Below are 25919 nucleotides of genomic sequence, written 5' to 3'. Positions count from 1 at the left end.
AGCAAGGCCTGCTCAGAAGACAAGTAATGACCAGATTCCTGCTAGGAAGGCCTGCTCACAAGACAAGTAATGACCAGATTCCTGCTAGCAAGGCCTGCTCACAAGGCAAGTGGTGACCAGATTCCTGCTAGCAAGGCCTGCTCACAAGGCAAGTGGTGACCAGATTCCTGCTAGGAAGGCCTGCTCACAAGGCAAGTGGTGACCAGATTCCTGCTAGCAAGGCCTGCTCACAAGGCAAGTGGTGACCAGATTCCTGCTAGCAAGGCCTGCTCACTGCTGCTATGGCACTGGAGAGCAGTTCAACCAATACCGTGTCTGGGCACTGCAATACCAAAAGACAATAGCGTACATGGCAAATCCTGTATGATACACTTGCCAGCAGGAGGTATCTGATCCAGGGAGGACCAGGAGCGTACCAAAGCATCACTACCTCTACAACCACATTGATAAACTCGTAACATGAATTTTAACTATGTTGCATGCAGAAATCCAATTCCGATGACATGAGGCTGTTGCGCTCTGCTGTGTGTGGTATGACCAAACACCTTTGTCTGATTAGATGAAAACGATGATGTACGACACTTGCATGATAATCATAACTAGACATGTAAAAATGTGTAAGGGGAAAAACATACCATTTATGTTAGTTAGAAAGACCGACCATAAAACTGAAGGGAGGGTTGGAAGTGATGCATAAGTCGATGATGTAAAATCATAGCCGTGGGTTTCCATAGTGACGGGTAAATGTAAAGGCCTTGAATAGTATTACCCTACCTGCTTTCATTATGAAGTCCAAAAGCTATGTTCCATCATGAAGGAATGACATTATGAAATGTGGCGCATTTATAGACTTCCCACTGCCATTAGGGACAACTACATTCAGAGCGAACAATTTAAATTCCCTTGAATTCTTGACAGGATTCGTTTGCTAATGGACAAAACCAGATAGGAAGACTCTATAGTACTTGACCTTGGTCTGTGTTTAATACAGATCCAACTCGAGCATAACCGTGCTGATGCGGCTATTTCACAGAAGATCAGAGGGTGCACAGGGTGTTTCGGTCGGTAGTGAAAGGTAATCGGGAGGTTTGAATCAAAGTATGGAAAAATACTGATTCATCAAAGGAAATGGAGCTGGGAATGGTCAAAATGATGATACTATCAGGGCCGGAACTGTAGGTGGGGTGGTTCCAGTGTGAGCCATTGCTGGCCAGTGTGCACACCTGGGCCAGGGCCAGAAAACCAGGGTTTACAGTGCATCAAGTGGACTCTTCTGCAGCACTGAAGGTCTATGCATATCTATACAAATATAAATAGAAGTGTGAATAGGGCTAGGGCTGTATTTAGAGTGGGAGGGTGGGAAGACTATTAGGGAGAATTTTCATGTATGTGCCAATTCCCTTTAACCTTAGAGACCCCCAGCTCTTTTGCTGGACTCAGGGCTTTTTAATTTTTACTCCACAGTGAGTGGGAATTTTTCACTCACTCATATGTTTTCCTGACAATGATTTTCTGTGTTCTTTACGGTTACCATTTTATGGAGACTGGTAAACTCCATAGGCACCTGCTTTTGCATTGTGACACACAGCAACTTTTGTGCAGTGCCACTGAGAGTCCCTTGGACTTCTCTTAATGTTTAACTACATGTTCTTCGGTGAACTACTGTTCCCAACTATAGTAAGATGACCCCTATCTTACTTACCTTTACTTTATGGGTCTAGCACACACCACCCTAAATTGAGTGCTGGGGTGTTACATAGTAACTCCTTTAACCCATTCCTCATGAAACGTTTTGTTACACTAACTCACTTGGATAGCTGGTGGCAGTGGCTTCTTTTTTACTACCTAGTGACTGTGCAGGCTGATACTTCAGCTGGAGTGCTGCACCCAAGTGTGAACATTTTCTCAAAATGTCCCAGTCTTATTTTTTTGCCATTTCTTGTTAGTTTCTTCTGGGCTTTTCCTCTGTTTGCATCGGGTTTGAGTCCCTTGTGTGTTTTGCCTTGGGCGGGTTCAGCCCTGAAGCCCACCAGGCTCCAGTGTGTCTGGAAAGGCAGGAAGTGACAGAGGGTCCCGAAACTTCCCTGTCCTTTGTCTCTAGGTGTGCCTGAGTGAAACCGGTTTCAATTGGCTGGCTGGTTGTCCTGCAGGACAGCCACCTTGCTGTGTGATCGACAACCTAGGGATGTGAATTAAAGGGAACTTGCATAAAAAGTGGGGTTTTTTGGACTAAGAGCAAAGTCTACCACTGGAAGACCCCATCCAAAGCAAAAGAGAAGACGCCAGAAGCACCCTCCTGTACTGCAATGTGCCCAGTGAAGCCCTGCAGCTGTGGTGCCTCCATTTTCAAATTGACAGGGAAGACGCGTAAAGGACGACTGCCTTCGTTAGGCTGGGGGGACCAACTAGCCTCGAGACAATCTCTATTTTGGCACAACCCCCGACTTGCTCGACTTTCCAAGGCTGCAGAAGCCCAATATCTGGGGTACCTCAACCACCTGTGAGTGCATTGTCTTCCGAAGTCCAAATCTGCCAAATTTTTGTGGACATCCAGAGGACCCTACAGAAGCAAATCTACATCCAGCGTTCCCTCACCAGTGTTCAGAACCGAGGGATCAAGGGGCTTCCAACCAGAGCTTTTTGTTCTTCATTGGCGCTAAGAAAAACGAGCCACTGAAGTTGGTGGATATCTATTGCTGCTGAGTCACTCTCTCGAGTGCTGCTGCAGGAGCCCGCCAGACATCCTCCCTTTCATCACCACGACCAAGGACCAGGAACAAGGGTCTGCTGCACTGCAACCAGAAGGCATCCAGCTGGTACACATTCTTCATTTCAAAAGTTACTGTGGGGCTTGGGGTACATTAGCCTTTTGCCATTTGGGGTGCTTCCTATCTTTGGGAGTGCGATTTAACCCTACACTAAGTTGACCTCAGCTTACCTGCATTGGTCTTACAGCCTGTGCTTTCTAAAGGTGACTCCTCTTGAGTTTCTGGGATTTCTCTTTTGAACACTATTTAAGAACATTTTTCTAAGAAGAGCTTCAGAACTTTGACTTTGTCCATTGACTTCAGCTGTCCTGGCTCAAGGCCTCCTTCTGAACCTATTGTCTTTGACAGTGCTTGTTCCCTTACAGGTTTTAAATGTTGAACACTTTAATGCTGGGATAATAGATTCTCCCAAAGGGAAGTAGGCAGTCTAACTGTTCTTATAACCTATCAGTCTGTTCTGATCGAACCCTAACCTTTCCTTCCTTGAACAACTCAATATTGCAAAGGTGATACCAATATAGATGTTATACTGACCTCTGGGTGTTGGAACACGTGTAACATATGAATGAATTACTCACCTGCTTTATTGTTTACTTTTTTGTATTGAATCCTCACTTGGGATTAATGTTACAGCTAATTACTGCTTTTTAAAGAATGCTTTAAATATCTTTCTGTATAAATAAATATTGTATTATATAACTAAGTGTTTACTTGAATAACTATTTACTCATTTAATTTTACAGCTCTACAGCTCACATTATCCCTCTTACGACCTTGCTGCTCACTCACACTACCAACGTGTGCAGTACAGGCCTATATTAAAAAGGTGGGTTACGTAATACAAAGAGATAAGTCTTGTGTAGTCCAACACCAGTTGAACTGCACCAATTCTTACCTAACAAAGACAAGTGGACTACTGGGAAGATCAATGGAGAAAACAGAGCTAACTTTGTTTTTTTCGTTCCTCTGTTCATTTCAATGTGTTTACTTTTTGCTATGTTTGATTGCAAGAAAAAATAAAAGAAGAAAAGAAAATAAAAGAAAAGCTAGCTGGCTGCTTACTGTGCCTCTGCATTTTTTTCAGAGAAGACCCGGAGACAGAACTCTCCAGTCTTGTTGGGCTCAAAGGTGGAGGGAACGATAATGTATTCTCCTGGTGGGAGCCGGAAGCGGTTTAGAACTTCTCGTAGGTTGATAAAGGTGTCTGATCGATCGGCTGCTTTGGTCTTCACAAAGAAATCTCTGCTCAGGTGGGTGTTGGTCTGCCCGGAAAGCTTAATTTTGTTGGGAGAGAAAAAAAAAGAGATTCTATTTTAGCCATCAATCAATGTGATTAACGGTGGTACACAGTTTATTTGTATGGGATAGTTCATGGCAGTTGTGTCCTCGGGTCTAAGAAGGAAATTAGCCAAACACCTCCATGCCAAGCTAGAGGAAAGGACAATCAACAACAGAATGAACAAATCCAAAATCCACTGCATCAAACAATTTCACACCACCTCCCTCATGCAGCAACTCCAAAACAAGACACTGGTCAGTAAGTCGGCCAAGATGTGCGTGCTGTCCTGATGAATGGCGGCCATATTGCCCTTTGGACTATTCTCATGATTGAGGTTCAAACAGCCATTCACAGAGCAGCAGGTATTGGAGAATAAATAGTGCTGGTTCATGATATTGATCCTGGTTTTCATCTGGGATATGCTCCAAACCAACATGAGGGATTTGCCCCAATTTTGGTGAAGTCCTTCCATCCTCTCAACATTCATTCATTTTCATTTAGCTCCAAGTTTTTAAAATTGATTTATTTATGCATGTATAGAGTGCCTTAGTTCCAGAGGTAAACTGGTGCTGTAAGCAAGCACACAAATAGAGACATGGTAAAAAACAGACACAGCCAAACAGGTAACAAATGCAATAGACAAGCAAGTATAAAACCAAACGAGAAAAACAAACCACTAAAAATGCAATTAGAACGAAATAATATGATAAAAAATAAATAAAGGTTGTGTATGACCCTCATCAATGAGACATACCGGTTGCCTCTGCGCCGGTATGTGTTATTTTATCTAGCAATTAAAGGTCCCCCCCGTCATGGCGTTTCATCAAGTAAGAGATTCCTCTGTAGATCAACCAATGTGTCGTAGTTGCTTTGACCACCTCCTCCTTTGGCATTGCCGTATTACCATCAATTGCTAAGTTCTCTGGGCATCTATGGGAAAGCTCACAGCAACACCCAAGGGTCTCCAAGTCACAATCAACCAAATAATTAATAAATATTGTATTTTAGCTATACATATCTATATTACAGACCTAACAAGTAGAGTGAAAGTAATGGGGAAGCCATATTAGTTTCCTTGGTGTGAGGTCATTGGTCAAGTGGTTACTACAATTCACAAAATGGCTGCTAGTTGTAGAGTTTTCTGGGGAAGGCATGTTAGAAAAAGTGGCAGCTGAGGGAAAGAGAAGCAGACTTATGGTCAGAGGTCTGTTCGGATCCCCTTAGGCTCTTGTTTACCCACAAGAAAGACCCATCCTATTCTGCCTACTAGATATTTATTTTAGTTACAACACTCGGACCCCACTCTGGTGGCCAGTGTTTCACCGAAGCCATTAATCGCCCCTTGAGGCTCCCTGGATTTTTGGGGACATACTTGCGATTTCTATTCTTACCTGCTGCCCCCCCTCATGGTCATCCACTCTGAATACTGTATGATGTGGACGATCGTTTCTAGGACTGATTCCCAGTCATCCGGAACCTCTAATCTCCATGACAGCAGGGTCTTCCACTGCAACCAGGGTGACAAAGGCTGTGGCACATCCTGCTGTTGCTGCGCAGCCACTGCTGCACAGCCACCACCACACTCCGGTATCAGAGCGGCTGTGCTTCATTCCTCACAGCTGTAGAAAGAAACCTCCCCCAGTGGTTTGACATGGGCACTGGATGGTTGCATCCCTCAATGAGGGAGTGTTGGCGTATGAGACCAGCCTGCAGCTTGCTGTCAGAAGCCAGAAGACCCGGGTTACATAACTCAAAGTAACAGACATCATACAGGAGAGCCAGCTCCCAGTGCATATCAAGGTAGGACCTCTCTGGGCTAGAGTAAATGGTTTAGTCATCATCCGGGCTACGCAAGACTGCTGCATATGCACAGCAATTCATGACTAATACAAGCCCAGAATATTAAGTACTTGTGAAAAGAAGCGCTGTACAGGAGATCTGACTCAATCTCTGATCTTGCTGGCAAAAGGGGAGTATGGGTTTGTTTGATTTGAGGTGCTACACACCTAGAATATCCTACTGGTGTGAGATCAATTAAACTAGTATATGCCGCCATACAAATTATCTTCCTACTATATACACAGCCAACAGAAGCTACTGGTTACCAAACACGAGGCCTCTTGTTCAGAGTTTATCCTCAGGCACCTGCATCCTAAAAAAGGGGTGCATGTTTTTGTCCTACAACTGACGATTAGAAGCAGTTTTCCAATAAGGAGTTTCTACCAAGAGTGACACTGCATTTCCAGGTTTTGATATTGTATGGTAACACAATGTTTGGTGCTATCGTCAGTGTTTGTTAATCTTTCAGACCGTAGATTAGTCCGCTCACCCTTCACCACTGAAAGTGACTGTTCCTTACAGCCGTTCATTTCTCAAACTCCTAGTCCACACTAAGACACATAAACCTCTTGATCTGGGACAGAAGACGATACCCAACTTGCGACTAAGGTGGCAGAGTAAATATCGACTCTTCCTGTGTCCACTATTGCTCCCAACTGTAAGGCACATCGTGGCGTCCGCAGAATAGTTTATCTCACATGAACTGAGACATTATTAGAAGTATTTTGCTCTATACAAAAGTTCTAATCCATTTTATAATTTAGGCCAATTTTGTATAGATTGCCCAGAGCATTGTTTAGAGATATACTTATTTATTTAGGTGAATGTTGAAAGAAAGTATCCTCCCTCTCAGGTGGGCGACAGGCTGGTATTACTGCAACATAAAAATGTAGATTCTGCAGTTCCTCTCTGCACTTCCTCTCTGTATAATTCATTCAGAGGTGTATGTGATTTGAGGAATTACCCAATATGATCGATTTTAATTGATCGAATGGTACATCTGGCCGAATTTGATGCATCTTGCCCGCCATACTGAGCAGAACTCATGGCAATATGCAGCACCCCTTTATCAGATGGATGCACAGTCATGAGGCAAGTGTAATGTTCCCAGAGTGTATGAAAAGCGCTCAGGTTAATAGTCCTTGGTGAGGGAAGGATAGCTCAGGGGCAACACATTTTTTCTTGGAAGCAAGACAACTCAGCGCAACTGGTTCGAACCCCGATTCCATGCTTAGAACCCCCATCTCTGTTATTGAGCAGGTTATAAAATAACAATTCTAATTGTAGCCGCTTCTCGAAGCAACGAGCTGGGGGTAGATCTCTCTCCGCGGCAGGGGCCTCCCTCTGGAACAGCCTTCCTGCCTCCCTGAAACTTGAGGAGAACCATCTCCGGTTCCGGAAGCACCTCAAAACCTTCCTCTTTGCTTCTGCTTTCCCTCTCCCTCTCCCCTGCTGAGCGGCTAATTAATTTTTCACTGAAGCTGCACTGATCCTGCAATTGGACCACTCTAAACGGCCTCGGTCCTGGGCCCTGCCACTCTCCACTTGCACTGATGCCCTGGAACCCCTTGCACTGCGGGTCTGTCTCTGTATCCCTACAGCCCCCCCTCCCCCAGCACTTGTTCTGCACTTACCTCACACTTGCCACCAGCTGGCCCTATTTATTTATTACGTACGCCTCTTACCTTGTACTGCACTTCCCCCCCTCCCCTTCCCCTTGCACTTTTCCCCTCCCCTACCCCTGCACTTGCGCGATCTGAATGACACCTGGCCTAGTAGGATCGTTTTCTGTCTCCCCTTGTACCCCCCTCCCTGCCTCGTCGCGCCTTGAAACACTTGTGTATAGGCGCGTTACAAATACCATATCATATCATATCAATTATATAATTATTCCCTCACTACATAAACAGCCGGTGAGGGACTGGTTAGACGTACTTTGAGTGCTATTGCATGGATATTTCGGACCACATACATTCATACAACTGAACAGAAAGACTCCATACCTGCGCAGGAACCTGAAAGTAGAAAAAGAAAAGAAGAAATATTTTAATGCTCATTTTGTGTGGAACAAACACTATGAATTCAGACTGAATACACGCCTTTTTTTCTATTCTTGATTATGACACAGATGCTAGCCGAAGCCCTGCCAACAGTTTACACAATCGTAAAAGAAGCGGTTGGGAAACAGAATTTGCGTTAAACTGCTGTAACTTGGTTCACAAATGGGGCCGCAAACTAAAGCAGATTTCCGTGCCTCCCAGAAACCAAAGAAGGGGCAATTGGGGACGCCTACCACTCTACCTCGGGTAAGTAGCAGATTAGGGCATGGCGTCCCCTCGCTATCCTCGCAGTGTTGCAGCCCACCCTCGTCCACAGATTTGCTGAGAAAAGGAGTGGACCTAGATGTAAGAGGGAGGGGAGGCAGGACAAGAACAAGGAGGTTGGGGCAGGGCCTCTGTCCCAGGGCGGGGAAAAGTAGGGACACCAACATGTCGACCTCACAGGGAAGCAGCAGGAAGGAAGCACAAGGTCCCAGCTCCCTACCCGAGCGCTCCCACACTAACCATTACTGGATAACATGGACTACTTCCCTGCGAAGTCACAAATCAATATGCCGATGGATCCTCGGGTGGGTCCCCTGATAATGGATTCCAGATGGATCCCTCATTGGATCACCCAATGGATCACCAGATGGATCCCCAATGGATCCACTGTTGATAGATCCACCGATTATGGACCCCCCTGATGGATCCCCAGACTTAATTGTTTTAGCAGTCTCAGGTCTTCGGAGCAATTGATTCGGGGACGGGTTCTGGAATTATTTTGGCTTCTAACGTGTGCATTCCTGATAGGCTTTGAGCATCCGAAATCCTGCCAATGGCAAGGCGGCAGCCTGAGATGTGGTCCCTTACCTCGTAGATGGCAAACCCGATGGTCTGCATGTCCTCGCCCATCTTCCTCTGCGCCCTCCTGTTCTTCTGAATGAGCCCAACAATGAAGGTGCAGCCTTCTTCATCGTCATCGGGGTCGTCGTCCGCTTCGTCCAGTTTAATCATGTACTGGGGATTCATCCAGAATGTGTCTGAGTGAACAAAAAAGAGCGACATGCATTTAAGTTCGGGACACTAGGCCAAAGGCGGCTGGAATGTCAGTGCCGCAGGGTCCAAAGTAGCACTTCAAGGATAAGGCAGAAAACCAGAGCAAGGCCTCAGTTACACACCCACACTGTAGAACATCACACTGGACATCACAATGCATGTTCAGGAAATAGCTGGAGACTCTGCTGTTCTGGGAGTTTTCCCTCTCTATGTTGAGCAACATTTAATTCCTGCGTTCTATTAACCTAGACATCCTTGAACGCCTGCAAAACAGCCTGATGTCAACTGAAGCTGGAAGAATGGATTTCTTTATTTATTTTTTTAAACGTGCGCCTTAAAGATCGTTGTCAAACATGCAAGTTGTTCAAACATGACTTTTGATCGGTCACCATCATGGCCACTGACTGGCACGTTGCCCTAGCAGACACTTCATCTGGGAGAGCCCCACTAATCGATGTGAAAACTGTTCCGTGTCCATTCCTTCCCTTTCTAATGTGCAGAGATCGCCCACGTGGCTGGCATCCCGTGCTGCTGACTTCCCATGGCTCTAAGGCTTTCAATGTCTAGGCCCCACCCTACATCCCCCTCTGTCCTTTTGGTAAAGGCCAGTGCTGGATATAGATTTCTTTTACTCGGGGATCCCAGCACGGGGGATTTTACTCATCCCCTGACCCCCCACGGTTCACATCCGGCGCTGCGCAGCAAAGTCTTAACCGAACGCACCGCAGGATAACCAAACAATCCGAGCATTCAAAGATCAATGTAGAGTGCCAATGGATATCCACGGGTAGTGGAGCCGGAGGCGAGGAGAGGTTAAGTTCAGGATTCCAGAAGATCCAGCCCAATGCCAGCAATGGTAAAGAACCACCCAGTCCGTTAGATTGTCATATAATATGCAATACTCCAGCACTTACCGGTCTAAAAGCTGCAAGCCACGGATAGGTTTTTAAATTATTTCTGCACCAGCACTTTGTTAACAGACTTGTGCATTATTAAAATGCACGGATTTTAATGCACCAAAAACTATGACCTTATATATTAAAAAGAACCCTTATCCACAGGCGTGGTAAATTGTGCCACAGACATCAGAATACTCCAGTAGGAATAGGGCGGACCGCTGCCATACCGCCCGTGCCACCAAGGTACACCGACTCATCTGTGACATCCGAGGGCACGTTCCTGATGCTGCGCGGGAGACGCAAAACGGTGGGTATACTGGAGAACAGGTGCTGTGTTACAGAAACTGTGCCCTTAAGTGGCATTTTGCACAGCATTCTGCCCTAGTGGAAAAAGGATTTCTTCTGTCCATGCAAGATTTTCCCTAGTGCGAATATGCAACCTTATTGGCACCAGGAAAAGCTTTGTCCTCATGTAGTAATGCATTTTAAGAATGTGTTGGTACTGTGATGAGGCCCTCGAACTATGGTGCCCAAGAAGGTCGATTTGGGAGAGGTACTGTTGAAGAAACTTGCTTTATTAGGGGAACCTCCCAATGAGAAGTCTGAGAGGAGGTGGAGAGGGGCTGACTAGGAGGGTGGGAGTAGTCCAGTCACTGGAGACCCTATCCCACCCAGCAGCATCACTGGATGTTTAAGTGTCATTACAATCCTGCAAAATGAACCAACAGAGGGAAGCCCCAATGCTTGTGTGTGGGCCGCCAACGAAATGTAAACAGGAACCACAGCCAGCGATTATGCATTTAGGAATGGTAGGAAAAACCTTTGGTGTAAATTCCTATGAATTCAGTAACAAATAATATACCTCAAATTGACTAACAAAGAAACAAATCTACATTCATAAATGCAACACTTTATAAAGTTAGTGAAATCAGATTTTGTTTTCACATTTACCACCAGATGACAAATCCCCAGAATTCATATTTAAACAACTTCTTCTCCTTCTCTCATCTCTGACTGGGTCTGCTATCCAGGAGTGGTGTGCAGCCAACAATCTCTGCCTTAATGTCAGTAAGACAGATTCTCCTCCTCAGCACACCTGCAACCTCCTTTCCTCTCACTCTCTGGCCGGCCTCCCTCGGCCCTCTTCCTGCTCCCATATGTGAGGCCAAGAACCTCTGGATCATCTTCGACTCTACACTCTCATTGTCTCCTCACATCTCTGACGTCTCTAAGAAATCAAACTACCAACTGCACCTCCTCAGGTGTATTCTTCCTTTCCTCTCCTTCTCCCAGAAGCTCACAGTCTCTAGAGCTCTGGTTTTCTATAGGCAGGACCATTTATTTTTTTTTATTTAAAAATTAGTTTTTGGTGTAATACACCTTTACAAATAATTTCATTTAAATACAATTTTCAACAATACATTTAAAAATAAATCTATATCATGGAAAATACATTCTTCAATAACAGAAACACATATATCATAATTCATCAATTTTGTTTTTGACTACTGCAACAGCCCCTTTCTAAATCTGCCTGCTTCTACTCTCCGCCCTCTGCAACTCATCCAGAACAGGACTGCGAGACATGTCCTTGGCCTCAAGCCCTGGGATCGTATCTCACCAGCCCTGAAATCTCTCAATTGGCTCCCAGTGGCTGCAAGGATTAAATTCAGGACCCTTTGCATTGTCCACCAGGATTTCTGGGGCCTGCATACACAATACCTTCAACTCGCCCTACGTAAATCCCTTCCTACTTGGGCTCTTTGCTCCTCCACCTCCAACTCCCTCGGGGTCAGTCGCTTCTCCAAGCAACGAGTAGGGGGCAGATCTCTTTCCTCGGCTGGGGCCTCCCTCTGGAACAGCCTCCCTACCTCCCTGAAACTTGAGAACCATCTCTGGTTCTGGAAGTACCTCAAGACCTTCCTCTTTGCTTCTGCCTTTGCTCTCCCTCTCCCTAGCTGATCTGTCTGCTTCGGCACTGGGCACCTGGTTACCCTCTTATTTTCAGGCCCAGGTCCATTCCCATCCAGCCACACACCCGCACTGCCTCCTGGAAGCCCTGGCACTTGGGTCTGAATCTGTAACCCTACAGTCCCCTTACCTGCACTAACCAGACACCCCTTGTCTGCACTTTAACCTTGCACTTGCCACCTTGCTGGTGCTGGCTGCACTACCATTTTTCATTTTATCCCCCACTCCTCCCTCTCCCTTGCACTCCCCCCGCCCCCCTTCCCTCTCTCCTGCACGGTCTCAATGTCACTGGGCCTAGTAAGATCATTGTGTTGTCCTCCCTAGTTCCCCTCTCTTGCCTCATCGCACTCTGAAACACTTGTGTATGAGCGCGATACAAATAAAATATATCATATCATAACCTCTTAGGACTTTGTTGGTTTACTCAACCAGAAAGTGTATTTTGACCCTGAGGAAGATCCCATAGTACCTGAGGGATTGAAACCTGCTAGACCTGGGTAGATTTGGGTCCGAGTATCATGGCAAAGTATAAACCACATGAAATGCTGTGGGCCACATCAGAATATCAAATGCTTTCTATGCACTTGCTGCTCGCATGTTGCGATTTCCTTCACATATGGGATCTGTGGTATATTTTCAATCTATCTTGGATTTTGTAATTGTGCGATTGTTCACCAACCGTAATTGTGGTGTATACATAGAATTGTAATAAGTGTTCTAGGTGAATTATTTTCTGATTTCACTAACTGTATAAAGTGTTGGATGTGCTAATATATGTTTAACTGTTTGTAATTGGAGGTATATAACTTTTTACTAAATTCATAGAAATTTACATCAAAAAGGATTTTCCTAGCATTCCCAAATATAATCACTGACCTGGTCTTCTTGTGTTACAATCCTGATCATGTCTTGAAGAAAATAGAGAGGGAGGTGAGGCCAAGAAAGTGGGCTACTTACACATTATATGTGTCCTAAATAAACCCGCTAATCCAGGTATCATAGGCAATGATTGTTCGAACTGCAGTTTTGGCTATTACTGTTCAACCCTGTTAAGATAACAAATGTAATAAAATTAATTGTACATGAGAGCCTTCGTCAGATGCCAGATGACACCCCAACTACATTCTTCCCCATCGTGAAAAGGGGCTGCATATGAGACATTATAACATGGTCTGCTACCTTTGGTTCTCCAGATGTTTTGGACTACAGCTCCCATCAGCCTTAGCTCGTTTATAGCCAGTGGTGGGGGATTGTGGAAGTTTTCCAAAGTATCAGGAGAGCGTAGGTTGGAGACCAACACAAACTCTCAACAGTCCATTTTGAAATTGAGAATTGTTGATGCCCATTTGCTTTTGGGGAAATTTGAAACATGTAACAAACAATCCCTGAACCTTAAGACCTGAAGAGTGCAACTGCTGAGAAGCATAGGTCTCAGTAACATTGATGAAAATCACATCAGGGGGCTTTAAATGCACATGAAACGTTTCAATTCACACACTAATTAATACAAAAAGACCCTTTGCAGACAAACACGGTGTATGCTCTTCACTTCAAATTAAATCACAAAAGGCCTTTAACTGTTAAAGGTTTAGTGAACTGAAAACGTAGTGCTTGCAAACACTAATGCTTCACTGCCACAGTAAAACACAACCTTACTTGGGTAATTCCTGCAGCCGCCGGCAGTCGAGCCTCGTCGCCAGGCCCCATCAAACTTGGTTTGGCTCCACTTCTTGTATTTGTCACTGGCCAAGGTATCCGGCGTTAGGTTGCAGATCTCCAGCCGGGAGTAGTTTCTCAAGAAATCAGTGAAGGACATCCTGGTAAAAGCAAAGGAATGGTTATCCTCAACTTGGCACGTCTTTCAGATGCCATTATGGTCAAACCATGGCGTACAAAGACATTTTTTACCGAAGTTAGGTCCCCATGTAGAGACACGTAAACAATGCATTTTGGGGAATTTCTGAAAGCACAGTGAATACTGTGGAAGCCTTTTTGACACTGTTATATTACAAAGGATGTGTATGGACAATTTATGGGACAAGCGTTGCCTTTGCAGACTTCACATGTGTCCAACTTTTTTCTGACCACTGCGAGAAACCAAAGGGTGTCTCACTTACTAGTCCCCAGGGATCTCTCTCTCTCTCAGGTGGCCAGGGCATGACCATCACCTTTGGATCCAGACCCTGGGGTGGACCAGTGCAGGAGGATCACCTGGGTGAGAGGTCTTTGGGGTGTTGGTTTGAGTGAGACAACTGAAGGGGAGACGCAGTGTGTTCCCCCTTTCCCATACCCATGACTCATCCTATTTTATAGGATCCTTCAATGTCCCAACGACTCCATGCCCCTTTTCTAAACAAACACTGGGCCGAGGAAGAGAGCGACAGAGTAAAGAGGCTAACCCTTAAATCTCTCTAATTGGGTCAGACAAAGTCAGGCACTTGACTCTAAATCCATATATCTGATAACCATTAGCTATGCCCACACAGATAAAAGGCGGAACATAGAGACACTCGGAGCAAGGTGGAACATGAAAAGGAGCAGAATGTCTGGGGCAAAGGCGAACCTACTGGAGCAGAGCGACCGACATAGGGACGAGAGCAAAGGGTAGAGAAAACCAGGAGATAGCTGCAGGAGGTAGTTGCCTCTGAAGAGCCGTGAACGATACGAAGAGAAGGCCAAAACCCAGACAAGAAAACTGCACTGTGTTTCAAGGGTGCCAGCGACCCTTCCGGGTGAACGAGAGTTAGGGCAGCGGGGCCAAGCCTGTGGTATTAACCTGGACTCATGAATTAAAACTGCAGAGACAAGAAAGGAATGCACACAGGCCGAGTTGGTGAGCGACATGAAAGGCCGGTGTGTGTTAAGGAAAGATTGAAGGTGCAACAGTATATCTCACAATTGAAGGCTGCATGCGTGTGAATGAGACACGAAGGGAGGCAGACCTCTGGGGAACTTTAAATTACTGATAACTTTGAAGCCAGCAATACAGAGTAGCGAAATGGTCCGGTGAAAGGAAGAAGCCCACTCAAAAGTCTCAGCGAAAGGTGGAATGTTTTGTTATAAAGCGACAAAGTGAATTAACTCAAATGCATAATGACTAAGATTAACAAATACAAAAAGGGGAAGTGAAAAGGTGAATGTTGAACTTTTGTATCCGATACTGAACTACCCTGACCAATAGACACTGGGGCAAACAACACAAGAGTCTAAGTTGAAGGGAAAGTCGAAGTGGTCCTGCGGAGGGCTATAGTAAAAACCTTGCATATTCGAAAGTCTGACATCAGGAAAAGGTCAGAGCCCGATGGAGGGAGACAAAGTGTGATAACTAGGGGAAGGGAATCCCTAAAGAATGTGAATTATGCTTGGAGAAGGGAACCCCTGCAAGTGCTGTGACCGAGAGGTACAAGCCTGACGGAGGGAGACCTGCGTGAACCTTTGTTGAACTGTGAAAGAACTTTTGAAAGCTGGAATAAGTGACTTTAACATGGAAGGGATCCACATTTTCAACTGCCGTAGTTTTAAGAACCTGGGCCAGTGTGCGTTGTCCTGTCTACGGGGGCCACCTTACATCTTGCTGTCCAACGTGGGAAGGAGAGCTGACTCAGCCACATTTATTCTTTATGTTATGACACTGATTTTCCTTTGCATACATATTCCACTTTGCACACTTTTTGTATAAGAGATAGGGTGGGTATTAGGTTAGTATAGGCCATCCATTTTGATTTCACAGACCCCGACTAGGACTGTGTTTTCCCTATTATTTGATGATAGCGACTACTCCCATCTTAGCTATAGAGCAAAGCAGGAGATTTTCCAAACCCCAAAAATTGAATAAAGGTTTTGAAATTGTATCTCTTGCGTAGTATAGAATTACAAAAGTAGAGCATTTATTTTCATACAAACTCCATCAATAACAATTGGTAATCTCAGAGTTCAAACACATTTTCATTTTAAAAAGGCACATTCAACAGTTGGTTACCCCAACTCCAATCTATTTGCTCAGGCGTACATATTCATTCCTACGTTCATAGTTAATCATCAATGTAAACATGTATGAAAATACATTTTCTACTTTTGTAATATACTGGGCTGTAATTCTATGCAACTAGACTTGCCTACCACTTCTGGTCTTGATCTGTTGCATCTTTTTATATATACCGATTACCTGGAGGATCAGGACTGTACCAGGAACCCTTAGCGTTTGTCATCTCTTGTGTCAGTGTCACACTTGTGGGACCCTGCCTCCCTTACACCACTGACCAATCTACTCTGTATCAGGCTACTTGGAAACCTTTTGAGCACCTCATCACGCTGTGGATGCCCAAGTCGCTGGCACTGGCCCCTTCTTTTAAAACATCTTCCCGACTTCTTCCCCTAGCCTTGCTTCAGCCTTCGCGTCTGTGCCTCAATCACCAAGTGCTTCTCCTTTTTCCTATGCCAGAGGTCTCTGCATTGGCAGATACTCAATCCAGCCGAAAGAGATGCTCCAAAACGTCCACATATCTACAATGCATAGAGCTAAAACCACATACCTACCCTCCATAGAGCTTGGTTGACCGACATTCCCTTCACAGGTCCACGTCCAGAGAGCTACCTCCATTTGCGTATTCTTCCTACCGCAATGCCCACATCATCCACGTAGCTACTCCCAGAGAGCCATCCTTTGTCCACATGTCTGTGCCCCCAGGAAAACTCTCAAACTCCCTAAAATCGAAAGTAATTCACCAGGAGCAATCAAGCTTCAAGCCACAGAAGGGAGTACATCTCCAGACCTAAAAAGCTGCCTCTTCCAACCCATTCCATATTAACTTCAGGGCAGTCATCCTAACCTCTAATTTGTGTCCAGCACTTGGATTCCAATCAATTTTGACTGCTATATAAATACATTAGCTAAAAAAAAAAAATATATAATAACCCAGCTGGATCATCAAAAGTGATCTACGATTCCGAAGAATGACAGAGTTAAGTGATAGAGTCCCACTTTTAGGAACGCCCCGCACTACTCCCAGGGATCGGAGAGTAGCTTCCAAGCTCAGTAGAGTGCTCCTAGGGTTTGTCCGTTTCACATTTAGGCACATTAGAGTGGGATTAACATGAGATGGCTGTAGGCAGTGCAGCCAGTGCGGGGTGATTGGCCCTTTTAAGGAGTGGATGGGGGGCGATTAGAAATGGGAGTGGCACAAAGCTTCAGTTGTGTGACATAATGACTTCGAGCAGGTGATCCTAATGCATTTTGTTTGCGATCTCTTGATAGAAAATGTAAACTCAGATTAGATTTCTTTTGGTTAACATTACTTTGCATGCTGGTAATTGTAGGCTTTAGGAGGTGGAACATAAAGCTACTAGCATACCATTTTCCTTAACATGTTACTAATGATTTATACTGTATGATGCATACTGCATGGTTTCTTTATTATGGGATCTGTGCACACTTCAGACATCTTCCCAAAATAGATGTGTCATTTTAGATCTGTTTTTTGCACTTGACTGCCATGACTCCCTCCACAGCTCACCCCCTCTCACCCTCCTTCAGGTGGAGCTAGAGCATTTCTTTTCCTTTTTCAGCACTGGCTGCACGCTGCTTTAAATCTCAAACCTACAGTGTTTCGTGGGAATTTACAGTTTTGATCCTTAAAATGTTGAACATAGAAATCAGTCTGTCGCACTGTTTTTTCCCGCCAGTGTTAGGGTAACATATGTCTCGTGCCTTACCAGTGCCCTGCCGCCTATTTACACTGCAGAATCCTCGGCAGTGTGTTCCTTTAGGTCGATATGTATATATTTATGCAGCCATGCACTAATGTGGGCTGTGGTCCCATGGGGCCCGGTTAGTGTGGCTGCATGCTTGTCCGCCGAGGGAACACCTAGAAATAAAAGACGCAGACGCCAGGGAAATAAAGGTTGTTATTTCAAGTGTAGTGTGCGTTTTATTTATATAATTCTTGCGTGTGTGTTTTTTGGAAGAAACCATCCACCCCGCCATGTGGCTGGATAGAATGTTAAAAGAGAAAGGAAAGAACAATGGATCAATACAATAGAACTCCCCTGCCCAGGAATGGGCTGGGGAGGGGAGAGAAACGAATCCAGTGGGATTTGAATGAAAAAGACAGTTGGAAAAAGACAGACGTGAGAGGCGAAATAAAGGAGAAAGCCTTACCTGGGTGTTAGGCTGGGCGTCTCTGCCTCGAGCTGCTCTCCCAGGGCCTATATCCTGCTAATGGCACTTGACGGTGCGTAGGAAGCTCACCTGGGACTAACCAAAGGGGTCTGAGCTGCTTATGTCGGGGGCAGCTCAGGCGCCCCAGGGCTGTGGCGGATGTCACCACATCCGGGGGCCGGACCGGACAGGTCCAAATGTATCCTGTGCCCAGGACGCATACCCTGAGCTGCCTGGCCCAATTAAGAGCAGCCCGGCCCAGGCCGCGTGTGGAGGGCTGTGCCCTCTGATGGCCTGGTTGAAGTCCTCCTGGGCAGTGCATGCCAATAGCAGCCTCAGAGGTGAAGGGTGTAGCAGTGAACAAAGTCCCAAGTTGGCCTTTGCGGCCAACCCGGGTGAAGAGGAGGAAGTACCGGACTGCTCCGTTGAGCGGCCCGGATGAAGAAATCCCTGGGCCACCCAGTGGTGCAGCTCAGGTGAAGACGCGGTCTGCCCTCTGTGTCTAACGCCGCATTGCTGAGGGGGAAGGCCAGAAGAAAGCTGCAGTGTGCAGCGGTGACAAGAGGCAGCGTCCCCCGTTGCCGACAGTGATGTTGGGTGGGCTCCTCAGCCAATGGGTCCCACCTTGAATATAAACACTGTGGGTGCGGCGGTGAAGCATGGGTGGACCCCCACTCACGCAGCGGGCCGCCCAGGACATGCAAGGCGCACAGGCATGCGCGGTGAGAGTGGATGGCCCCATTTCATGGACAGGGCCACCCTGTAGAAAGAAGAGGGGCCAGGGCCCCATCATGAGTTAGAGGACAGGCCTAGCCTGCAGCCAGCATTACCAGCCAGTCACCACCCAACCACCATCCAGGAGCAGCACTGCACCTGCTTGCCCAGAGCCAATGCCACCAGGACAGACCTCAAGGTAATGTGACACTATTATATTGCATATTGTCTGGAAGTCAATCTATGTGTAGGTATTTGTATATATCTAATAATAACATGTTAAGTAGGGTAAGCAGGGGAAGTGTATAGTTTGGGGTAAGTGTGAGGGGGAGTGATAAGTAGGGTTAATAGACAAGTAGGACATTATATATGTATGGTCATTATTGATAGAAGGGGTTCGAGCGGAGGCACTCTGGCGTGAGGTAGGGGGATAATGTGTGGCGGCCTACCTGAGGCCACCTTGCAAGATGGGAATACCCACAGGGGCCATCCTCTGGCCTCACACTCCCTGTGGCTGGTACTGGAGTTAGGTAAGGGATCTATTGTGTCCGGCTTACCCCCAGGGTCGCCACGACCCCTCCAAAGAAGGGTGAGATGACGTGAGAAGTCCCCATCTAGCTGGAGCTCACACCAGGGAGGTCCAAGGAACACGAAAGAGAAGACAATGTAGAAATGCTATTAAATAATGTGGGTGCCCCATTGGGACCCCTGTAAAATGCACTCTAGTGTCTGTGTCCCTTAAGTGATGAAAGAACTCAGGGTGTGGCCCATCTCCTGTTCTCAGCAATATGATTATAGTAGGTGCAGCAGCCCACCCTACCGAGCAGGCTGGGGGTGGAGGGGTGGTATGCATGGGAACTCTTCCTGCTCCGAGAGGAAGGGTAGTGTACAGCCTTGCACGGACCAGGGCCAGGAAACAGTGGCTACCCATCTATCTGCCACTATCCCTGCCCATTGCTACCCTACGGCTCACGCCCAGGGGATTGGAAGTAAAGAGCATTAGCTTATAAACCTCACCGACAACCATACCTGGGCATAGAACCACACCTCCACTGGGACATGCCTTCCCTATCCACAGCATTGAATTGATTGTTTATGTTTATTATGCGCTTATACAGCAAGTGTTTCATGGCGCAACCATACCTGGGCATATAACCACACCTCCACTGGGACATGCCTTCCCTATCCACAGCATTGAATTGATTGTTTATGTTTATTATGCGCTTATACAGCAAGTGTTTCATGGCGCAACCATACCTGGGCATATAACCACACCTCCACTGGGACATGCCTTCCCTATCCACAGCATTGAATTGATTGTTTATGTTTATTATGCGCTTATACAGCAAGTGTTTCATGGCGCAACCATACCTGGGCATAGAACCACACCTCCACTGGGACATGCCTTCCCTATCCACAGCATTGAATTGATTGTTTATGTTTATTATGCGCTTATACAGCAAGTGTTTCATGGCGCAACCATACCTGGGCATAGAACCACACCTCCACTGGGACATGCCTTCCCTATCCACAGCATTGAATTGATTGTTTATGTTTATTATGCGCTTATACAGCAAGTGTTTCATGGCGCAACCATACCTGGGCATAGAACCACACCTCCACTGGGACATGCCTTCCCTATCCACAGCATTGAATTGATTGTTTATGTTTATTATGCGCTTATACAGCAAGTGTTTCATGGCGCAACCATGCATGGGAGGGTAAGACCGGGCACACAAGACAAACGACCCTACTAGGTTATATAATCAGGTTATATTTTCTTTTCGGGCATTTGATGGAGTGGGCTGGCTTCTAAGCGCTGTTGACTTATTAAACAAGAACAATCTGAAACATGAGGTGCAGTAAACTGAACAGCTTGGAGTGTGGGGTGCTGTTGAGACAACTGCCACCCCCAAGATTCGCCGAGCAAAAAGGATGGGAAGATGTTGCTGGGACAACACTCCTCTTCACTCGGCTTTCACATGCACTTGCATTCTGCATTGGGACCATGGAGGAGGGCAGGAGGATTGGCCCAGAATCACCCACTTGTTGCGTTCAGGTGGGCGGGAAAGCCAGCATAGATGCGTCTCCTAGGCGCTGTGGTCGCCCACATAGTCACTACAGACGACGTGCTGCACTACACGCGTCACTCTCATTGGACATGGCCTTACCCGAGCGACTAGATTTCATATCATACAGTTCTTATCTATGCATTGAACCACAACAACGAGGAAGGGGGTGGGCAGGGAGCACATACATACTGAAGATGGCCCTACAAATCTTCAGCCGGCCCTGGCGGCCGGGGGAATCCGAGGTTAGCACATCATTAATCCAGAACGAGGAGCACTTTGCTACCCCCCTTCCCAATGTAATCTCCTTTAAAAAAAAGGACTGAAGGTCCATCTGTCTAATGATGTGTTTAATGATAACTACTTATATAGCGCTTACGCCCAAGCGCTGTACATAGAACCTATTTACACACATCATCCCAACCAAGGTTGGTACTCATTTAGCAACCTCGGAAGGATGAAAGGCTGAGTTGGCCTTGCCGGGATTCGATCCTGCGACCTGCAGGTCGCACACAGATCACAGCAGCAAGCACTAAACCCGCTGAGCTATCTTGCCAGCTTATGGTAGGTCTACCTAGCAGAGTTACTGCGTCATGAGAAATACCATATACCAAATACCAGCAATACCAAACATCTAGTCTGTTCTGCTACACCTGGAGGCAACCAACGATGGAGAGTGTGCACTACAAAGGTTTAAAAGACTGATATTATAATACCTTTGGGAATATTTCCAGCCCCTTAAGGGGATCTCGAACAATTCATAACTTTCTGGAGTCATCCAAAAAAACACCTGTAAAAGGCCCAGGCTAAAAGGAACCTCAGATAGGTTTTGCGTTCTTAATGGAGATCGCAGGTCTTTGCCATACTGCAACTTGTTTGCATCATGTCATGGGCGGGGGATGTCCAGCGACATTCCAAACCATACCTCGTTGACATGAGTTGAGTCCAGCAGAGCTTTTCAGAAAGGTCAGGCACTCTGTATTTTGCGAAGCGACTTCGAGGCCGACATATTCTCCCCCTTACCCCCGCTGAACAGGTCACTGCCAGCTCTTGAAGGACTGCATAGAGGGTGATCTAGCAAGCCTTAATATTGGCACAAGATATTGTTACGCAGACTGCTTAGGGGCTCAGCCAAAGCTCTCCATGGGGCTTCATGGCTATTTGCCTTAGATTCCTCTTTTTGGTGGGTTGACCTATGGGGAGCACCTTTGCGCTACTTGCTCTTGCCACAGCTTTGGTGCAGGCAGCACTCCGCAGTTGGCGCTGCTGTTCAGCGGCCGGCACCACAGCCCTCACGATTGCTCAGCGAGTGGTTCCTGGTGCTGATGTAGCTCGGCACACCCCAAAGAGAGCCCAGAGGGTTTGTTCTTGGTAGACTATATGGCAGCGACCAAGCTCAAATCAACCCCGGTGGAGGGGGCAGTCACCCTCTGAGAACATTTTTTAAATAATTGGTTAAAATGGTGCATTTTCCAGCACAAGTTCTGTGAAAAACTGGGTAAAAATGCAGTTTCTAATCAGTTTTGTAGGGTGAGACCTGAAAACATTATTGCATTCCATGTCACCAACAGGGCACAGGAGCATTTTCATGCCTTTCCCGAGTACATGTCAGCATAAAATATACTGCCAGCAGTCCTTGAACATGTCCATGCTGGCTGCAACAATATATGCCAGTATTCCCACATATGAATATACTTATTTGCTTATTTTCTATTTGCTTTGCCCATTATGATGCCATACAAAAACATGTTCATGCTGGCTCTGCCAGTACATATGCCAGTATGTCCATGTAATAATATATCTGTTGGCTTTGTCCTTAATCACAGTAATAATCTCATGCCATGGTATGAAAACGTCTTGCTGGCTCCACAAATGCCCCCCCATCATGTAAAAACACTCATGTTGGCTTTGACCTGAACGACAGTAAAAGAAAATGCAATTCTGCAGTAAAGAAACATTTGCTTGCTGGCTACACAAATGTCCCGTCTACCCCCCCATGTAAGAACACAAGTTGGCTTTGCCCAAAATCATGTCCATGTAAGACAATGGCCCTCATTACGACCCTGGCGGAAATCGAAAAACGATGGCGGAAATGCAATACCGCCATCGAATAGCGCTCGGTGCGACTATGACCCGTCACCGCAAAGTACGAAGCCATTAGCGACACCGTAGTGAACGCCAACGCTAACTGCACCAAGCACGCGCGCGCCATGCCAAACCGCAAACACCACCATGGCGCAAGGGTACGCCAATTCCGACCCTAGCGGACATGTACCTAACGCCATCAGGCATGGCGTAATGTACCATTCCGCCATGGCGAGAAGTACGGCATCGCGAATCAACCGTAAACGGCCCCACTGAGTGCCTGTACACCGCTCCCTGCCCACAAAGTACAACTCCCCGTAGGTGCAATGAAGTCACAATGCAACCATTGAAATGTACAAGTCACCCATGCATGCCAACGAACAAAAGAAACACAAGAGGGGCCAATGGGAGCTGCAGGGCACAGATGGCACGAATACAGAAGCCATTCCAATGGACATGACCACAGTCCCCCACCAAGAAACGCACGCAAACACAGGCACCTGTGACCAGCAATATTCCGAAAATCACATCATTCCACCAGTCCACCTGGCTGACCGGCATCTGTTACACAAAACCCAATCCCCCGCCCCTGAGCATGACAACATTCAAACTGTCATATAGGCAGCCCCCATCCCTGACCTCACGGGCTTAGTAGGCAAACGCGCCCAGTACAGTACCACGCAACTAAACCCCGAAGCTGGAACCCAATGCAGATCTCCTCACAATACATCGCCCCCCAAATAGGCATATGCCACATCACTTGCAAAGAAAAACGCTACACGGGCCAAATCAGAATAGAAATTTATGCACATCAAAGTCACCAAGCCCATACAGCCATCAGGCCATGAACTCCAAAACACTAATCACCATTGTGGGCTGCATCCACAAGAAATGACAAGCCACTACTTGTGTGTCGCCCTGTTCCCCCATGGTACACAGAGCCACATTCACGTACGAAAAGGCAACATGGAAGCGCACAGAACCGCAGGGCCGTCCCAATGGGGAGGCACTAGTCCAGCTGAAAGGCCGAAATGTTGCTCCGAGCCACCAGTACTGCGTAAGGGCATGTGGGCCATTGGCGATCGTCCCATAAGATCGTAATGCTGCTCCACTGATTAACACGAAGCAGCAGGTGTCGGGAGTAAAATCCATCTGCAGGAGTGGCATACAGATGGCAGTGGCAAAAGGGGAGGAGATACCTGTCAACCAAAAGAAAAGAAAAAGAACAGAATGGCCATCAGAACTACATTCGAACAACTCACTTCAATGATCACACGAAATCCACAGCCATATGCATGCTAGCCCACTCAAAAGGATCATCACCACCCCAAAACCACTTGCGACTCATAACCATCTATATCGAGGTGCAAACACCATCACAAACGAGTGTACCTGTGCATGCGTCTGTCAAAACAGAATCCATCAGATGGGAATGTTAACGTGCATGGACACAAGTGTCTGAGGGCGCCTCGAGACAGGGAGGGCTCAACAAGGCCAGATAGACGATGGTCCCACTATGGCAGCCCTGCATCACATAGCGTAGGGGAGGCGGATAGATCCCAAGAAGCCCTGTACATGGCAAACTCTGTATCAAATCACCTGCCCATGCATCCATTCATCATTCCCTCATCCCGGGATCAAAACGCCTGAATAATTACTCACATAACATTAGAAACATCCATTGAGTCTGTGCGTTATGCAGCCTGCAAAATCCACAGTGCCCCAGCCCGTAATTCCAGTGTTGTGAAGTAACATGTATTTGGGAACGGCCGGCCTCATCGCCCACGTAGCTATTGCGCATCCCAAACTATTCATATCAATCATTGCTCCCTCGCCATGGGCCCTGTCTCAAGGACATTGAACAATAGAACGTTATATTTGCAGTCAGACCTGTGGGCATCTCCTCGCCGCTAGCTGGAAACCGAAAGCGCCGCCCTTCGAATTCCTCATTTGCAACACCACGTCGGAAAGGCATCTGTGGCCGTTTGAAATCACTAATTATTCCATCGAGTGCGGCTGTGTGTGAAAATGGCAACTGCCTTCACCTACGAATGGGACGCCCCGCCCGTCGTTGCAACTCGGTACAGTGATGCATGAGGGCCCACCGTTACTCGAGTACTACGTTCCACTGACCCTTCACAAGTCTGTTCGCGACTGCACAGATAGTATGGGAAACAATGGGACCACAGCAGAATGAACATATCAACCAATCTTACACGGCCATCGGGTACAAATACATGATAGCAATAGCAAGATACCATTCCCCGAATTGCAGCGTTGTGCGCGTGACGTGCTCGGCCAAAGGGGAGAGCAGTTTGCACAGGTGGAATGAATCACCACAGGTGGAGGCCATACAGCCTGAAAACACATAAATTGCACAGCCAGTCTCCTCCCACAACCACACCGAAATGCTACCGGCAGGACTCGCGATGTTGGCCCTGGGGGACCTGATAGCACTGCAAGTGCTCCAACTCCAAGAAGAAGACGAACACCAACTACAACCAGTCGCACGGAGGAGACGCAGGAGGAGGAGGAGGCCAAGGCAGGGCCAGCAAGGCCCACCAGCACAGCCACTACCACCACGCAGGCAGCCCGCAATACCACGCCTCCGAGCACATCCGTTCAACCTCACTGATGAGCAGATCCACACCCTCTACCGTCTGGACCGGGACACCATAGCCGCCATTGTGGACATGACACAGGCTGACCTTGTCAGCATGATAGATAGCCCAACCGCCATCCCACCCCTACTGAAGGTGGTGTCTGTACTCCACTTCCTGGCCACAGGCACCTACCAGCACACAGTCGGACAGTTGCATGGCATTTCTCAGCCACTGTTCTCACGGACACTATTGCAAGTGCTCGATGCCCTCCTGCAGCACGCAGACGACTACATCTCCCTACCATGCTCGGAGCAGGAAATTACAAACACGAAAGTGGGATTCCATGCACTTGCCGGCATACCGGGTTGCATTGGTGCCATCGACTGCACCCATGTTGAATTGGTCGTCCCACATGCCATGGAGGCCCAGTACCGCAA

The 25919-nt window shown here is 46.9% G+C and overlaps 1 protein-coding gene across 1 annotated transcript in view; it reads right to left on the bottom strand.

Moving 5' to 3' along the window:
• Positions 1-25919, bottom strand: part of LOC138468183 (calpain-2 catalytic subunit-like) — a 341453-nt gene that overhangs the window by 87657 nt on the left and 227877 nt on the right. Inside the window, exons 9-12 of the mRNA XM_069608634.1 lie at positions 13511-13671; positions 8799-8968; positions 7890-7901; positions 3831-4042 (exon numbers count right to left, since the gene is read on the bottom strand). Of these exons, the coding sequence (XP_069464735.1) occupies positions 3831-4042; positions 7890-7901; positions 8799-8968; positions 13511-13671 (555 nt within the window). The remainder of the gene's footprint in view (positions 1-3830; positions 4043-7889; positions 7902-8798; positions 8969-13510; positions 13672-25919) is intronic.

This window comes from Ambystoma mexicanum, chromosome 4q (assembly GCF_040938575.1).
Source record: "Ambystoma mexicanum isolate Mex_15411 chromosome 4q, UKY_AmexF1_1, whole genome shotgun sequence".
Lineage (NCBI taxonomy): Eukaryota > Metazoa > Chordata > Amphibia > Caudata > Ambystomatidae > Ambystoma > Ambystoma mexicanum.
Note: the sequence above shows the minus strand (reverse complement) of the source record. Positions and strands in the feature narration are given on the sequence as shown.